This window comes from Prionailurus bengalensis, chromosome A3 (genome assembly GCF_016509475.1).
Source record: "Prionailurus bengalensis isolate Pbe53 chromosome A3, Fcat_Pben_1.1_paternal_pri, whole genome shotgun sequence".
NCBI lineage: Eukaryota > Metazoa > Chordata > Mammalia > Carnivora > Felidae > Prionailurus > Prionailurus bengalensis.
In genome coordinates, this window is record NC_057354.1 from 28,868,555 (window position 1) to 28,885,768 (window position 17,214).

Consider the following 17,214-nt stretch of genomic DNA (forward strand, 5'->3'; position numbering starts at 1 on the left):
TGACCTTGCACCTGCTCTGTGACGTGTGCAGCTGTTTCTGGGGGACAATTTCCCAAAAAGCATTTCTAGGCCAAAGTGCATATGCCCCTCTAAGACGGCCACCCCCGTGTTGGAGCGAAAGGTGTCGGGGTTTCATTTTCTCAGCCCCTCCCAACGCGTTGTCGGGGTATCTCTCTTCTGTCGTCAAATTAGCAGCACCCAGTTGGCGTTCTGGTGCCACTATGGAATGTTCCATCACTTGCCCGTTCGCCTGGCTCTGCCTTGTACGTGGCCGACCTTTCGAATGGGTTACAGTAGAGACCATTTCTTTCCTCGCTGCATCCTGTAAGGGAACAGGGAAGCTTTAGGAGGCGTGGGGCCCTCCAGGGTGTCCCGTTGATGTCACTGATGCCTGGCTTCCATAGGATGAGCACTATACTGGGAGCTGGGACGCGTGGATTTCGACTCTGGCTCTGTCGCAAACGTGCTGGGTGGCCTCAGACAAGTCAGTGCCTCCCTCTGGGCCTCCTTGCTTGCTTTATGGCAGTATGCAAGAGGAGGCATTTGACCCTTCCGCTTTGAGACTCAGCTGCTAGGGACCGTGGCTGTCTTGTTCGGCCTCAGAGCTTTAGGACCCGCACACACCCAGGCACAGAGTAGACAGGAAATGCTTTCAAAACAAATGAAAGAGTGAGTTTGTTGGTTGATTGTTCATTTAGTAAGTTCATCCTCAGAGCTATCCAATGAGGTCGAGGTTACTATTGGCCTCAATAACACAAGAGGAAGTCAGTGTGTAGAGGGAGGTTTGAATGACTCACTCAGGGACACACAACCAGGGGCACTGTTTGCACCCATGTGTCCATGGCTCAGAGCCCTGCTCCTGACTACCCACAATGCTCTAGTGCAGGATCCCCTACCTGTGCCCTGGCACCAGCCCCGCCCACACAGTCTCCCTTACAGGGGCCCCGGGCACAGATGAGTCGACTGCTCCTGAGAGCTCTGTAGAGTAGTCGTGATTCGGAGTTTCACCACTGCCGTGGTGGCCACCCTGTGGCTCGTTCCAGATGAAAGGGGACATGTTTCTGTTCCTTGGGAGTGAGATTTCTGCCCACGTCCTGAAGCCAGGGTTCCTCCATAGCAGTCAGCAACAAACATCTTCCCTCCTGGCACATCAGCGTGGTGTTAGCACGGCCCATGGTGGCCCCCGCCGGGAAGGGTGTGCCTACCCCTGAACGTGCCCCCGTGGCTCCCAACACGTACGGCCAGATGTCCTCGGTTCATGATGCCTACCTCGTCGTGAAAAGGGGTGGTGGGTATTAAGTTTTGCTGTTTCTAAGTTGCATACATGAAGCCTCTGTTCCGTGTGGTCCCTAGACAAAAATGAAAGCCAGACCATCTTCATTGTGGTGGGCGTGGTTTGTGCCCTGCTGGTGACTCTCGTGATCGCAGCCCTCTACCTCCTCCGAATCCGACAGAAGAAAGGTGCGTGGATTTTCCTCTTCCTCCCCAAGAGTTTGCGCCCCGAGGCTGTCCTTCCCAGAGGGCGAGGCCATGAGGAAGTCCAGTCTCTTCCACAAAGAGCCCAGCAGTAGCTGGTGCCATGGCTGGTGCAGCACCATCACCAGGCTGGAATGGGGAGGGGGTCCCTCCCTCGGCCTCTCCTCATGGGCGCAAGATAGCCATCACTGCTCCAGGCCTCACCTCCTCACGGGACCACCACCAAGGTGAAGAGCAGGGAGATGCCAGGGTGTGAAGAGGGCCTCCCGAGGAAACAGTATTTGCCGGTAGCCCCGGCAAACTCCTGCTTTCCTCTTACCTGTCCAGGGGAGTGGGGATCATACCAGCACCTTCCCTAAGACCATTGGAAAGATTAAATGGGTGATGTCACGTGAAATGTGAGGACAGTGCCTGGCACACAGCAGGTGCTCAGTAAATGTTGTCAGAATTGTACATGAGCCCAGAAACATGAGCCACCTTCCTGGAAAGCTGTCCTCACGGCAGCAAGGCACACAGCCTCTGGCTCCCCAGCAGGAGGGCACCAGTTCAAATCTAGGACATCATGCCCTTGTTTGAGTGCATGTAGTTACTGCTGTGACAAGGCCTCTGACTTTGGAGTCAGACAAACCAGGGCTCCAGACCTTTGTTACATGCTCTAAATAATCAGTTTGGCTTCCGTGAGCCTCGGTTTCCTCATCCATAAAATGGGTAGAGCAGTGCCTCCCTTGGAGGAGACCATTTTAAGCCAGCGTTTCTGCAACTTAACTTGACTTCAAGTTATAGAAATACACTTCATGCCTCAACCCAGCACGTACGTACCACACTCCTATAGATAAAATTGGAACTCTGATATTTGCTTTTCTGTCCTAGTCTATACTAAATTCTCTTTAACATGCTGCTTGTGACCCACCATATGCCACGGACTGTGACGTGCAAAGTGCTGTCCCGAGCTGCCTCTCTGCACCCAGACCCCTAGGCTGGGCTCAGATGGGCGTGCTGTTCACACCTCTCCTCTGCACCCCCTCCCCTCCGGCCCCCAGGTTTCCCTCCTTCCTGGACTGGCTGAAAGCATTTGGCTGTGAGTCCTGGCCGAGCCTTAGCTCCCCATCTGGGAGGCTGGCATCAGGCCCCACCTCTCTGGAATCTGGAAGGGCTTCTGCCAGGTGATCCACCCGGTGGTTTTTCCCTAACGTCCAAGGAGAGCCTTCGCACGGGAAGGGTGGCGAAGCAGAGTCCGCTGCCCCATGAGGGTTGGATAGCATTCGCGGTGGCCGTTAGTGAAATCCCAGCCCCTGGGTGACGGGTCTCTTTGGGTGCAGAGCCCAGCTGTCACACGGAGGCTTGGTGACAGTGACAACTAGCACTCCCTCAGTTCTCCTCATGTGCCAGGCATTGTTCTCACCACAGACTTCTGTAGTGGTGTTACTAACCCACTTTTACCGATGAGGAAACTGAGGCATGGAGATGTTCTAAAACTTGCCCAGGGCCTCACAGCTAGTCAGTGGCAGGGCCGGGATTCAAACCTGGTCAGCAGGTCCCCCAGGGACCATGTTTGGGATCACTCTACACATCGTCTCCTCCCCGGTGAGATGACCTTTCCCCTCATTGGTCCCTGGAGGAGTCTGCCCATCCTCCCAACACTTGCGATGAAATGTCCTGATTTCAGCCCTCCTGCTTACCAGCTGTGTGGCTCCAGGGAGACACCGAGTCTCTTTGGTGTAAAGTGAGTGGTCAGTGTCCTGTCATTGGACTCCTTGAGACGACCCACGTCCCGGCACTTTGCAACCCATCGGCGTCCATTTGGACATTGGATGCCGGGCTGCAGCCTTCCCAGCTGGTACCCCGCTCACCTAAAACTCCACCGCCTGTCCAGGCACCAGGCATTCACCCAGCAGGGAGAATTCTCGCCTTGTGGCAGCCTCCAGCCTGTCAAAGCGTGGTGCAGAGCGCGTTTGGTGTGCAGGTTGCTTTTTAATTACAATTTTACAGTGGCATGGGAGTCCAATAGTGGCCAAAACCCCAGCAGCTTCTCTGTGGGATGCCCCATATCATAGGCTTAAAATCTCTGAACCAGATGGACCCTTTCTTCCCTCCTAAGATCCTTTTTTGGAAAGTGGTGACATGAAAATAAATGGATGTCCAGCCCAACCCTGTGAGCTGGAGAGCTGAAATCCAAGCTCACAGAGGGGAAGTGACCCACCAGGGTCACACAGTGAGTGAGCTGGGGTCGGGGGGGGGGGGCGAGACATGGGATGCACACCGGCTCCCCACCCCCCCCCCGACTAGAGTCTGTTCTCCAGCAGTGAAGAGCCTGTAGGGCTCCTGTAGGGTCTCAGGTAAGGTGTATCGTGAGTGGAACTGAGGCCCAGACAGAGCAGGGCAGTTGGCCCCTCCTGGGCTGAAGGCTGCTTTGAGATCTGACCTTGGTAACCCCCAGAAGTGGGGAAGTGGGAAGGCCCAGCCCACTGGCCCTCCTGACAGAAGATGATGGAGCACCCCACTGGAGTGAGCATGGGGGAATTCCTGTGGTTCAAAGGAGGTGATTTCAACAATTCCTCACAACCTCCCTGGAGGCAAACCTTTGTCCCCCTCCAACCAAAAGAGTTACGTAAGAACAGTGTTTCTAGGTTAAATAACTGGTTTTTGTTTTTTGGTTTTTTTCTCTTTCAGCCAAGGGCTCCACTTCTTCTACGAGGTAAGTGTGCCGCTGGGCTAGGATGCCTCTGTAGTGGTTGGTTGCTTGTTGGTTGGTTGGTTGGTCGTTGGTTGGTTGGTTGGTGGTTGGTTGGTTGGTGGTTGGTTGGTTGGTTGGTGGTTGGTTGGTGATTGGTTGGTTGGTGGTTGGTCGGTTGGTTGTTGATCGGTTGGTTGGTTGGTGGTTGGTTGGTTGGTTGGCTGTTGATTGGTTGGTTGGTTGGTTGGTGGTTGGTTGGTTGGTTGGTGGTTGGTTGGTTGGTTGGTGGTTGGTTGGTTGTTGATTGGTTGGTTGGTTGGTGGTTGGTTGGTTGGTTGTTGATTGGTTGGTTGGTGGTTGGTTGGTTGGTTGTTGGTTGGTTGTTGGTTGGTTGGTTGGTTGTTGGTTGGTTGGTTGGTTGTTGATTGGTTGGTTGGTTGGTTGGTGGTTGATTGGTTGGTTGGTTGCTTGGTGGTTGGTTGGTTGCTTGGTGGTTGGTTGGTTGTTGATTGGTTGGTTGTTTGATGGTTGGTTGGTTGGTTGGTTGGTGGCTGGTTGGTTGATTGGTTGTTGATTGGTTGGTTGGTCGGTTGGTTGTTGATTGGTTGTTTGTTTGGTGGTTGGTTGGTTGGTTGGTTGGTGGTTGGTTGGTTGATGGGTGGTTGGTTGGTGGGTGGTTGGTTGGTTGGTTGTTGATTAGTTGGTTGGTTATTGATTAGTTGGGTGGTTGGTGGTTGGTTGGCTGGTTGGTTGTTGATTGGTTGGTTGGTTGGGTGTTGGTTGGTTGGTGGATGGTTGGTTGTTGATTGGTTGGTTGGTGGTTGGTTGGTTGGTGGTTAGTTGGTTGGTTGGTTGACAACGCCCAAAACCTGAAAAGCAGAGTCCACACCCACTGACCTTCACTCCTGTGCCAGGCAACCTTCCCATTTCTCTCCTTTGTCAGCTGCTCTGCCAGGTCTGTTTTTCATGATTGTCTCAAATGAGGCGATTTCCGCACACAGAGGCTCTGGTTTCCTGCCTGCTGTCCATAGACAGCAAGACCTTCATCACATTTCATCGGGGTGGTGGCAGAAAGCTGCTGCACACACACAGCTCCCAGATCCAAGCTGGATACTCTGCCCTTACCTTCATTCGTTCACTGTGTGTTGACTTCCTTGGCACAGGTGACCCTGGGAATGCCAAGGTACGTAGGGTAGAAGCCTCGTACTGCCCTACTGAAGCCCAGGGCCTGGTCAGGGGCTAGCGTGTGATATTACGTCACAGATGGTACGTTAGTTTGCTGGTTCATGTTTGCAGTGATTTTTGCTGAGTCTCTACTATGTGCCAGCTGTTCCGGGTGCTGGAGAGACAGCAGTGAACAAGAATCCAGGCCTTCGTGGGCCTCAGACTCCAGTGAGAGAAGGAAGCGATGTGTGATGTTATGTCAGGTGGTAACGAGTCAGGCCCAGCAAGGGGATGGAGATGAATGAGGGGAGCTAGTTTAGGCTGGGGAGGAGGCTTCCTCTGTTGAAAAGAGGATGTGAGCAGGGACCTGAGCCAGGATGCTGTGAAGGAGGGCTGTCTGCTGGGCCAGAGAGTGGGCGTGGCCAAAGCCAGAGGACCCGAGGAGGCCTGTGGGCTGGGGCAGAAGGAACGCGAGGGAGGGCAAGAGATGAGCCTAGAGAGATTCAGGTCTGTGGTTTCAGCCCAAGACCGTGCAGCCAGGTTTATTACTAATTCAGACTTTTCAGCTTCTAAAGGAAAGCCCCTGATATTCACCCCCAGTGGAGAGATCCAGATATCCCCATAATCTACCACTTGAATGTACCTGCATGGAAACAATAAATAAATTGCATGGGCATGCCCCGCATGGGCAATAAATAAAAGCCATAAATAGCTTCATGTTGGTTCAGGTCAGGTTTTGCTAACAAATAGGTTGTGCAATTCTTTCTTTCTTTTCTTTCTTTTCTTTCTTTTCTTTCTTTCTTTCTTTCTTTCTTTCTTTCTTTCTTTCTTTCTCTTTCCCTCCCTCCTTTTCTCTCTCTCTCTCTCTCTTTCTTTCTTTCCTTCCTTCCTTCCTTCTTTCTTTATTTCTTTCTTTCAAGAGCTTTGTGGATTTCTGAATGCAGAGCAGGAACTGAGGTTCTGGGGTGGAGGCCAACGGTCTAGGGTTTTACTCCCTGTGGGATGAGGAGCCATAGGAGGGAGATTGATCTGCCTTTGGTTTTAAAAGTACCACCTGACCGCCGTGTGGGGAACAAGCTGTAGGAGCTGAGGGTAGAGGAGGCAGAGGGACCTGGGAGGAGGCTACTGCAGTGGTCCAAGCACATGATGGTGGCCTGGACCGTGGCAGTGGGATGACTGAGAAATGCTCAGATCCTGGATACGTTTTGGAGGTAGAGTCAAGAGGGCTTGCTGATGGACTGTAGAGTCAAGGACAACACCAAGGTCGGGGGCAATGGGGGCGTTGTGTGTGTGTGTATGCCGGGTACACTCTTTTCCAAGGGCAAGACTCGAATTCTGTCCTTTGCCTAAAAACCTTCAGTGGCTCCCTACGGCCCTCAACATAGTCCAGCCGCACTACTGAGGCCCTCAAGCCCCTCGTGGTCTGGCCTTTACTAACTTGGACAGTTTCATTCCTGGCCACTCCCCAGCCCTCGTGCTTGGTGACTCAGACTGGCTGCACTCCCTTCACAGCCTCCCACACGCTGTGTCCTCACTGTCCTTCCAGCCCTTGCGTGCTGGCCTCTCTCCCTGAGATGCGCTCAGGCACCACCCAAGGTCTCTACCGTGCCAGGAGGCAGCAGTCACAGTGGGTTCCGTGAACAGCGCCCCCTGGAGATGTGCCACATGGGAAGTCACCCTTTCATCTGCTTACCTCCCGCCCTTTCTCCCGGTTCGGAGAGGGCATTACCACCCGCCCAGGACGGAGGCCCGTCCTGCGAGCTCTCCTGGGGCCCCTGGACTGACACCTTGGTGGTATATTCAAACTGTCAATGCACGTGCCCCGTGTTATAACCCACCCCGTGACTGCTGAACTTCACACCATGCCTGGAATGGAGTAGGTGCTCAGTTAAGGTGTGTTGAATGAACAAATGAACGAGGACTGGACGAATGCCACCCCAGACCGTGGTCCCAATCCCCATCTCTTCCTCCCCCGGATCCCTAAAACTCTCCTTCTCCAAGCGCTTCGCGGCCTCAGATACGGATCGCTCTTTTTTCTTTTCTTTTTTTAGACAGTAAGTTCCTGAAAGAAAGGGGCGGTGTCAATAATAATAATAATAATAGCCTCGGCCGCTAACATTTATCAAGCACTGACTGCGTTCCGGGAACCAATCTGTGCCTTTTCCTGTAGTAGCCCGTTGGTGATTTTAATTATAGCAAAACCCCTCTGATTTGCAATCATCCCGTTTTAATTGAACAGAGCTTCTCCACCTCAAGTGTGTGGCAGAATTTTCTAGACGGCTTGTGCAAACACAGATTACTGGGCGCCCCCGCCCCTGACTTTCTGATGCAGAATTTCCATTCCTAATGAGTTCCCAAGTGGTGCTGATGTTGTTGCCTCCAACCCAGGCTTTGAGAACCCTTGTTCTAAAAGCTTCTTCTTGGCCGTGTGTGTGTGTGCTGGAAGAAGCCGAGGCTCAGAGAAGTCGTGGGACATTCCCGAGGTCCCACAGCTAGCAGGTGCCAGAACTCTGAGGCCGGCCCAGATACCTCTGACGCTGAACGCTGGTGCTCTGATGCTCTCCTTCCCCAGAGAAGCCAACCGTTTTCTGCCTGTTTTCTATTTTTCCAACGTGAACCTACCAAGGGAGCCGTCAGATTGCTCTGTCCCTTTCATCTCTCGAAACCAAAGCGATAGCTGGTGAGAGGTAATGGTAGTTTCCATGCAGCGCTGGCTTCAGTCGGCTGGCTGGGATCAGACGCTTTCCAGAGGACGCTGGCGTGGGTAACAACCGAGCACCTTGGGGAGGGTGCCGAGGGAGGGGCGGGGAGAGGCCGCCGCTTTGAGCTCAAAGGGCCCTTCAGGTTGCAGGGCTGGTGAGGGCCTGGGTAGCTCTCACTCCCTGGGTTGGGAGCGTGCAGGTAGAACATTGTCTGTAATCTCCCCCAGCTCAGACGAGAGCAAACTATGTCTCCGCTCCCTTAATTGGGCACTGGGGTTCGTTCGGGCCGCCATTTGTTCACTTGTCAGACATTCAGTGCGTTTATTCTTGGAATATTTAGGGCTTCTCTGATTCTTTCATTTATTCATCTGAATTGAGCCCAGCTCCGTGCCAGGCCTTAAGCTGGGGGATTGTGAAGGAGAGCGAAACAGACACTCGCCCCGGTCTCGTGGCCCTTTTGATTCCGCGTTCATTCATTCATTCATTCATTCACTCACTCAACAAATACTTTGGGGGCGCTGCCAGTGTATGAGCCCGTCACCGGGTGTCGGGGCTCCAGCGCGGAGCCCACGGTCCATCAGGGGGCAGGTCACCAAGCGAGGTGGTGGGGAGGTTAATGCACGATGTGATGCGGGCGCTGACTAAATAAAATACAGCTGGGCACGGAGCAGAGCAGGGGGTGGGGTGCCGTGGGCGGTCAGGGCAAGCTTGGCTAAGGAGGTGACATTCAGAAGGTAGCTGAAGGACGAGGAGGCTCCCGCTGCGGGAATATCTGGGGCAAGAGTGGACCAGGCAGAGGGAACGGCCAGTGCCAAGACCCCGAGGCAGGAGCAGTTGGAAATGTTCATGGAACACGGAGGAGGTCAGAGCAGCTGGCCTGGAATGGGCGACGGGAAGAGATGGGAGGCTAGAACATCCCGGGGGGGGTGGGGGGGGGTGGGGGGGGGTGGGGGGGGTGGGGGCAGCGATCGTGCGGCCGCACCATCCTGGATACAGACATGGATCTCCCTGTGTGCAGACAGTGGGTTGAGGGTTTGGAGCGGAATATGACGTGACCTCACTTATGCCTTTTCCAATGTGGAGAATGGCAGGCCAAGGGGCGGAAACAGAAGCAGGGACACCAGAGAGGCTCCTGAGGAAACGAGGGAGCTAGGACGGTGGGGGAGGCTGAGTGGCTGGGATTTTGGAAGCAGAGTCAGCAAGCGCTGGGATGGGTTAACATGGGTTGTAAAGGAGAACAGAGGAGAATCAGGGTTGATTCCCACTTCTGTAGCCTGCGCACAGGGATGGGTAACAGCAGTGCCATTCTCAGACACAGGACAGCCGGACACAACCAAATGGATGATTACTTCCAGTCCGCTCTGAAAGAGAGGAACCCAGTGTTCTGAGACTGGAGTTTGGGGTTCAGTGGAGGTTTCCCTGAGAAAGGACTATTTGAAACCACATCTGAGGGAAGAGAAGCAGTGAAGCGAATGAAGAGGCAAGGAGGGCTGCATGTGCAAAGGCCCTGGGGCAGTCTATCTTCATGCCAGGTCACTTTAGAGCACTTGTACCCACGTGCTGAGGAAGCGTGGCAGGCAGGTGGCAGACAGACGCGTTGGAAAATAGGCAAGGGGGCTTGTGGCTGTCACGGAGGGGCAGTCTAGACAGTCCACCACTGTCACAGAAGCTTTCCCAAGGAGGCGACACCACAGTTGAGTCTTGAAGAGTGCATAAAAGTTCACCAAGAGACAGAGCGGCGGAGGGCAGCTTTCCAGGCCGTTGTGGACGCAAAATGCGTCTCATCGAATAACCCTCAGGAGAGACTTGGTGGGTGGGTAAGTGGGTCACTGAGGTCAGGAGCGTGAAGGGGCCTGGGGAGGTCAGCAGAGGCCAGACCGTGCGGGGCTGATGCGCAGGGTGATGAGTCTTACTTGAACCAGAGGCAGCGGGGGTTCCTGGAAGGGTTGGAAGCAATAGGGGTGTGGATAGACCTTCGTGATCTTCCTCCACAGCCAGCGTCCCTGCTCCCAGAGGGTTGTTTCTGTGGCCACGTGGGGCTTGTCATGCCCCAGAACTGCTTTCTGAGCCAAGAGCTCATGCCAAATCCATTAATAACCCTGCTGCCAAGCCCCATTGCTCATTTCTGACATTATCCAGGCTAACATCCCTGGAGTTGCCGGCCTGAGAATTTACACAACTCCTACAGAAACAGTGGCTCCGGGTTGCTCACCACCTTGACCCTGACCCTGCAGTGAGCCAAGTGATGGCCTCCAATTACAGAATCAAGTGCATGAACAGCTTCTTTGATTAACCAGGACACCGTTCCGCCTCTCTCTCTCTCTCTCTCTCTCTTTTTTAATGCTGAGACCTAGATGTGTAGAATAGAGAACGTGTGGAAAATACGGGAACGAAATGGAAGAAAAAAAAAAAAAATCCCTCCCAAAGACCACTGCGGTTAGGATTTTACTACGTTTCCTTCCCGGGCGATCCACACGATTTTATAGGCTTGGGATCATTCCAGAGAATGTTGCCTTTTTGCTTATCATTTTAATGTAATCATTTGTAATAAAAAAAAAAAAGCCCTTCCTCATAAACCTTTTAAGTTTTTATCTATGAGTCTATCCTGATTTCCTTAACCAGTTCCAACTGGCAGAGCTGTAACATGGAAACCTTCCTCCCTATCCCGCTCTGTGACAAATGCCTCTGTGCAGAAAGCTTTTTCTATATTTTGAGTTCTCCCAAAAAAATGTGCACTTATGAGTCAAGCTCTCGATTTTGCCAAGCTGCCTTCCCAAAAGGGTGTGGGTTTAACCTTCCCGTCAGCAATGCGTGAACGTGTCTGTTTCACCATACCTTCCCCAGCACCCGGTATTTCAACTTTTGAAGATCCTTGCTGGGGAAGAGTGGGTTTCAAAGAAAAAGGGGGGGGGGGGAGCGCCTTGCTGAAAGTTCCTCTTTCGTGAGATTGACCCCTTTGTCCAAACATTTGATAAAGCCGTTGTGTTTCTGTTGTGACTTGCTCCGCCCATATAGGAAATGGAACCGAAATGTTATTCTTACCAATTTGCATGAGCACTGGAGATAGTGAGGATATTTTTATCTGTGTGTCTCTTTCCTTTTTAGGTTGCATGAGCCCGAGAAGAATACCAGAGAAATAACCCAGGTACAGTCCTTGGTGAGATGCCCTTCCTGGTACTCTCACTGGTGCAATCTCCTTGCATCAACCAGAGTTGCAGATTCTGTTCTAAATTAAGACTCGTCCCCAGAGTGGGGGAAGGGGTGGGGTAGAGGCAGGGGTGGAGAGAGTGGGGGGATGCTCACAGTCCTCTTTTCCCCCTTGTCCTCTGCCCCAGCCAGGAGAAGGTCACCACCTCCTTGACCCAGGGCACCCAACACACAACTCCAGGGGGCACCGCTCACAGTTTGTTCACCGATCGCCTCATGCAAGGGCATGCTCCCTTTCTGGCACTTTCTCCGCAGCACTGCCGGGGCGATTTCACGGGCAGCGTGGTTGGCCTGATTCCGAGAGACCTCACCCTGCTTCTCACGGGCTGACGCTGTCAGACCTTGGAGGCCGAGGGTTCCTCTGCCTCTTGTGATGAGACAGGCCCTGCCCTGAACCCGCGAGGAGAGAGCACCAGCTGTCCTTGACATTTCCCGGGTGTTGTCATCGTTTCAGATGCAATCTGTTGCACAGAGTCGGGCTGCTGAGAGGCACGGTCTTTGTAAAGCCCCAACTGTGGCCTGCTCTCCCCACCCGGGACAGCCCCCGCCCCCGGCGGCCCAGGCACAAGCCCGAGGGGTAATTACAAAGCTCGGCCTTCTCCCCAGTCATTGTTACCTCTGGACTTCTCTCTGGAACTTTCAGGGGAAAGGATGATGGTGAGAGGTGGTCACTAAAACCTGCACAGAATTCGCAGCCGGCCACGACTTCCTGAGCACCTACTATGTGCCAGGCCCTGGGCAGTGACCAAGGCAGCCACAGCCCGGCCCTCACGGAGCTTCTTACAGCCTTGTGTCTCGAATCCCCAGTGCTAGGTGCCGGCCCCTGCCAGGGAGGAACTTTAATGCTGTTGCTGTGGGTTTCCCAGAGAGAAGCGAGTGAGTGTGCAAGGCTCGGGATAGAGGGGGCCGTGCGGTGAGACCACAGCTGTCGGGTCCAACAGACTCTGGATCCTTTGCAGCTGTGTGACTTGAACCAAATTGTTTAACCTCTCTGGGCTTCAGTTTCTTCACTTGCAAAGCGGGGGAGGGGGCTCCTAGCGACGGGCTGAGATAGGGCCTCGATAAGACGATCCCCGCGATGGCGCCGAGCCGGTAAGCCTGGGGGAGCTGCGCTCTGTGGTGCTTACTGAGCACCAGCGAGGAGCCGTGGTGGTGTTCCCCCCGCCCCCTGCTACAGCAGAGGTGCTGGGCACGGAAGAAGCAAAGTTTGCAATTCCTGATGAGTAATTTGAAGGCAGCCGTGGCGAGCGATAAGATTAGCACACGGGAGATGTTCAGATTTGCCAGGCGGTTGATGATTGCTAGCATTTATCGGACACACGGGTTCCCTCGATGTGTGCCAGGCTCTGTTCTGTGCGCTTTACCTGGGCGATCATGTCTGAGCCTCACAGGGACCCTGGAAACAGACACTATCCCAGCCCCGCCTTACAGATGGGGAAACCGAGGCCCAGAGAGGCTTAAGTGGATTGCCCCAAGGCGCTCAGCTAGACGGAGCAGGAGAAGGATTGAAACCCCAGGCTCCTTACTTCACCTGCTACCTGGGCTCTTGTTCTCACATGCCCCTGGTCCCAGTCTCCCGGACCCCAGCTGCACCCTGAGTGAGGCTGAAATTGCCATCCATTCTTTCGTTCGTTCGTTCATTCCACACCGATGGGGCTTCTTCAATGCCAGCCTTGGGTTCTGCATCATACCAGATAACCTAGTGAAGGCGTGTTGAATAAACCAGTAAACGGATGAGTATCTCCACCCACTGGGGGTCGGCACCTACTCAGACCCCCAGACAGAGTCGGTCCTGGGTGGTGGGTGCTGTCGGGGAGAGACACGGCTTGAGGAAGCACAGAGAGGAACCCTAGAGCCAGCTGAGGGGAGGGTGGTCTTAGGTTGAAGTGATGCACGTGCTAAAAGGCACAAGGTGGAAGGGGTTTCGTTACGAGGAGAAGGGGAACGGACACCCTGAAAGGACAGAACGGAACGTCGGGCGGAGGGACAGTGAGGCGGCGCCGTGAGGTGACCCCACTGGCGGGTAGGAGGCTCCTTTGGGCCAGGTGAGGATCGGAAGGGTAAGGCCGGAGGCGGGGAACCTGGGCTGAAGAAGAGGGGGGCGTGAATTAGGGCTGAGCCAGCGGGGCCCAAGGGGAGACAGAAGCGTCCAGCCTCGGTACCGATGGGCGGAGGAGTGGCTGGGGGCTCCAGAATGAACTTCTCTCCACTACATTTAGATCCAGGACAACAATGACATCACATACGCAGACTTGAACCTGCCCAAGGGGAAGAAGGCCGCCCCGCGGGCCGCCGAGCCCAACAACCACACAGAGTACGCCAGCATTCAGACCGGCCCGCCGCCCGCGCCCGAGGACACCCTCACCTACGCCGACCTAGACATGGTCCACCTCAACCGGGCCCCCAAGCAGCCAGCCCCCAAGCCCGAGCCATCCTACTCGGAGTATGCCAGCGTCCAGGTCCAGAGGAAGTGAATGGGACCGTGGTCGTCTCTAGGGTCTGTCCCCACGAGCCTTCCTGTCCCGTGTGGGACAGCCGTGATGGGGACAGCCAGCCCAGTTCCCAGAGGGCCGGGATGGTGCAGGCCCTGGAACTCCAGGATGAGGCTGGCTCTTGTCTCCCCAACCCACGTGGCTCTTCGACATTTCCAGGGCAGCCACAGTCCCCCCACATCACCACACGTGGAGGCCGATGTTGCCAGACTAGCCGGGGGACCCGCCTGGGAACTGGCCAGAACCACCAGGGTCCAAGAACCCTCATGCCTGTCTCCATCAACATGCGGGTCTCGGTCACGGTCTTGGAGACCCTGATTGCCCCCTTCGTGCTCTGCAGCCTGATCTTCCAGGGTGAGGAGGGAGACAACCCCACCTCCTTTTACCACCACCCACCTGGGGCTTGGAAAGATTGTCCCTTTCGATCGAACTGCCCCGTCCGTGGAGAAGCTGGAAAAAAACCCTCCGGGACCCTCATCCCAAGACTCGGTGAGACTGCTGCCGAGAGTCCTAGCCTCCCCATCCCGGGATTGATGAGGCGCAAGCCCCGGGGGAGGGGAGGAGCCTCCGAGGAACCCCCACACAGCCGCCACCACCAAGGACTGAGTAACAAAACGCCCCTCCTCCTGGTGGCCCTCCGAGACTCCTTGAGGACCCGCCGTCCCAACCGTGACGCTCCACACGGCCCCTCCTCTCCTTTCTAGACCCGAGCTTGCTTCCTCCAGCTAGCACTAACTCAGCAACATCTCGCTGCGGACGCCTGTAAATTATCGAGAAATGTGAAATGTGCAATCTTGAACCTGAGGTGTTAGAAAATTTGATCTGTGGTGTTTCGTTTTGTTTTGGTTTTTTTCTTAAAACGACAGCAACGTTCTCTTGGCTCTTTGTCATGTGTCGAAGTACCTGGTCGGGTCTTGTGCGGTCTAAGGTTTACCAGTTGGTCGTCCCGGGGGGGGACCCTCTTACGGCGGAAACTGGGTTCCCCCACGTCCCAAACCCCAAGGATGGGGAGGAAGGTTGCAGTGCGGCTGCCCCGTGGAGACGCTTAGCCTTCCCTCCAGGGCAAAATAGGTCACGTTCTCAGCCGAGCCACGTGGCTGGTACTGCGGTCTTCTGTGCCCCCATCGTGCTAAGTCCAGACCCGCTCAGTGCTCCTCCTCCTGGCTGCGTCCTTCACAGTGCAAGCTTGTCGAGACCCGAGGCCTCCGTTTTCTCATCCAGAAAGAGGGGAGAGAAAAGATGCCCCCTGCTCCCTGGCATCTTACCAGTGCTGGAAGGCCACGCAGGGGAGGGAAGCTATGCCTGTCTGTTTTCCCCACCCCTTAACGACGACCCCATTCCAGCTCTCTGAGCTGGTGCCTGCAGGAGGAATCTTCTACTCAAACCCTTTGGGGATCAAACTGGAATAAATCCCAAACAGCCAGGAGGACTGGGCAGCTGTGAAGCCAGGACTGACCCTCCTTCTGTCCCTCTGTCTCAGGAGGTTGGGCAGATGCTGTGACCTGTTGCCTCTGACCCCCACCCTTCCAGTCGGGGGCCTGGCTGGGCCCAGGGCCAGCAGACGTTGCGAGCCCTGTCGATTCGGTCTTCACGCGTAACCAACCAAGTCTTAGAGCGGAAAGGTTAATCTTCGTCGCTCCCTGGGTCCGGCCATCCATCGGATGCCCCAGGGATTCCAGGCCATCAGAACAAGAAGCTGAGCCATGCTGCCCATCAGCAGGTCCTACGCATGGAACCCTGGGAGCTCAGCTCAGACCCAGTTCTTTGGGGACAGAGATTTGGCATTTCACACGACGGCATCCAGGAATCGGGTGAGCCAACGGGGCCATGTGGACAGTTTTGGCCGATGAGCCAGGGTTTCTCTGTGGCATCTGGGAGCACAGTGACCCAGCCACCTGGCTCGGGCCATTTCCAAGTTCCAAAAGGTTGGCTTGTCAACCTTAGCCTCCCTCTCTCCTGCCCAGAGAAGGCACATGTGCTTGAGTGTGTCCCATGTACGTGCACGCGCACCCACGTAGGCACACAGAATTTTAAGAGAGTGTTTTCTTGGTGCCATTTTATTTTATTTTATTTTGAATTTTGGAAGGGGAGGAAGGGAATGAGGCCAAGGAAGTTGTGCAGCTTTAGCTCCGGCCTGGCAGCCTGGAGATTCCCATACCTTGTGTATCGAACCCCAGGAAAAGGAAGAGGTCGAAACAACACTACGGAAGGAGCGTGGTTTCGGGAGTTTATTTTAAGACTGCTAGGAAGGAAACAGGCCCCATTTTGTATATAGTTGCAACTTAAACTTTTTGGCTTGCAAAATATTTTTGTAATAAAGATTTCTGGGTAACAACGACCAGTTTGGGTGTGGAGTGTCTTTGTCTTTGGGAGTGTGCCCCTCCCCCTCCCCACCACCCGTCCTCGTCTGGGAGAGGATCTCGTGCGGCCCCTAGGGCTTGGGGACTGCAGGGTTTGGACCTCTCTCTGGGGTTTTCTAGACACAAAGACTTTGCTTCCCCTGGCTCAGAGGGAGTCGGCGGAAGGTTGTGCCCCAAACACCTGCGTAAACAGAATTCCGACAGACCTCCGCGGTCGCATCCCGGCTCTGCGACTTTGCAGAGTTGAAACAGCTCACCTCCCAGAGACTCAGGCCTGTCACCGGCCCAAGGGGGACAGTACTACCCGCAGCCAGGGTTCCCGTGCGGATCAAAGGGGGGCCGGGGGGCGCCGAGCCCCCCGCTTGCCACGTGAAAGGCCTTCGCTTAAGCGTCGGTCTTTCCTTCCTGCCCTGGACGTCGCACAGCTGGGACCGAGTGCCCCTCCCCACCTCTGGGGTCTTGGACAAGTGGGTCACCCGCCCCCTCTGGGAACCTTACGTCCCCCCTCGACCGAAGGCAGAAACCCAGTGCTGGGCCTTGAATATCCTCTCCAGAGGATTCACGTCAAGTACTACCCTGTAATAGGTGTTCACCAAGTGTTGGCTTCCTTGCCTCTCCATTAGAATATTAATAATATTAACGACAGTTATATAACGATGGCTATATGATATTGACAAGTAGTGCTTACCGTGTGTCAGCACTCTGCCTTGATCGGCCCCTTCAAACCTCACAGCCGGAGCTAGGTATTATTACTGACCTCACGTAACAGGTAAGGAAGTGGTTTAATTTACCCAGGGTCACACAGCTAACGGGTGATGTCACTGGGACGCAGACTCCGGCCCTCTGACCTCAGTGCCCAGCCTCTAACCCCTGCGTCCTCAACTGGTACAATCATGTACTGGCACTGACCGTGAACTATGGGAAGTCTCGTGCCAAGTGCTGCACAGTCGTTGGCCTCATTTGGTCCCCCCCCCCCCCGCCGCCCCGCGACCCCCATAGGAGGTTGGAACTCCCATCATCCCTATTTTAGAGATGCGCAAACTGAGTCACCGAGCGGTGAATTCATTTCCCCCAGCGTCCCATGGCAGAGCCCGGCCTTGAACCCGGAGAGTCTGGCTCTCCCGCATCACATGGCACTG

The 17,214-nt window shown here is 54.8% G+C and overlaps 1 protein-coding gene across 3 annotated transcripts in view; it reads left to right on the forward strand.

Moving 5' to 3' along the window:
- The window catches only part of SIRPA (signal regulatory protein alpha), a 42,935-nt gene extending 26,882 nt beyond the window's left edge, over nucleotides 1-16,053 (forward strand). For 2 of the 3 annotated variants that reach the window (XM_043602723.1, XM_043602722.1), the window contains exons 6-9: nucleotides 1,354-1,461; nucleotides 4,147-4,171; nucleotides 11,122-11,161; nucleotides 13,443-16,053. In XM_043602723.1, coding sequence (XP_043458658.1) covers nucleotides 1,354-1,461; nucleotides 4,147-4,171; nucleotides 11,122-11,161; nucleotides 13,443-13,697 — 428 coding nt within the window. In that variant the 3' untranslated portion in view covers nucleotides 13,698-16,053. The remainder of the gene's footprint in view (nucleotides 1-1,353; nucleotides 1,462-4,146; nucleotides 4,172-11,121; nucleotides 11,162-13,442) is intronic. The other variant, XM_043602724.1, reaches the window with a different exon arrangement.
- Nucleotides 16,054-17,214: the final 1,161 nt, after the last annotated feature.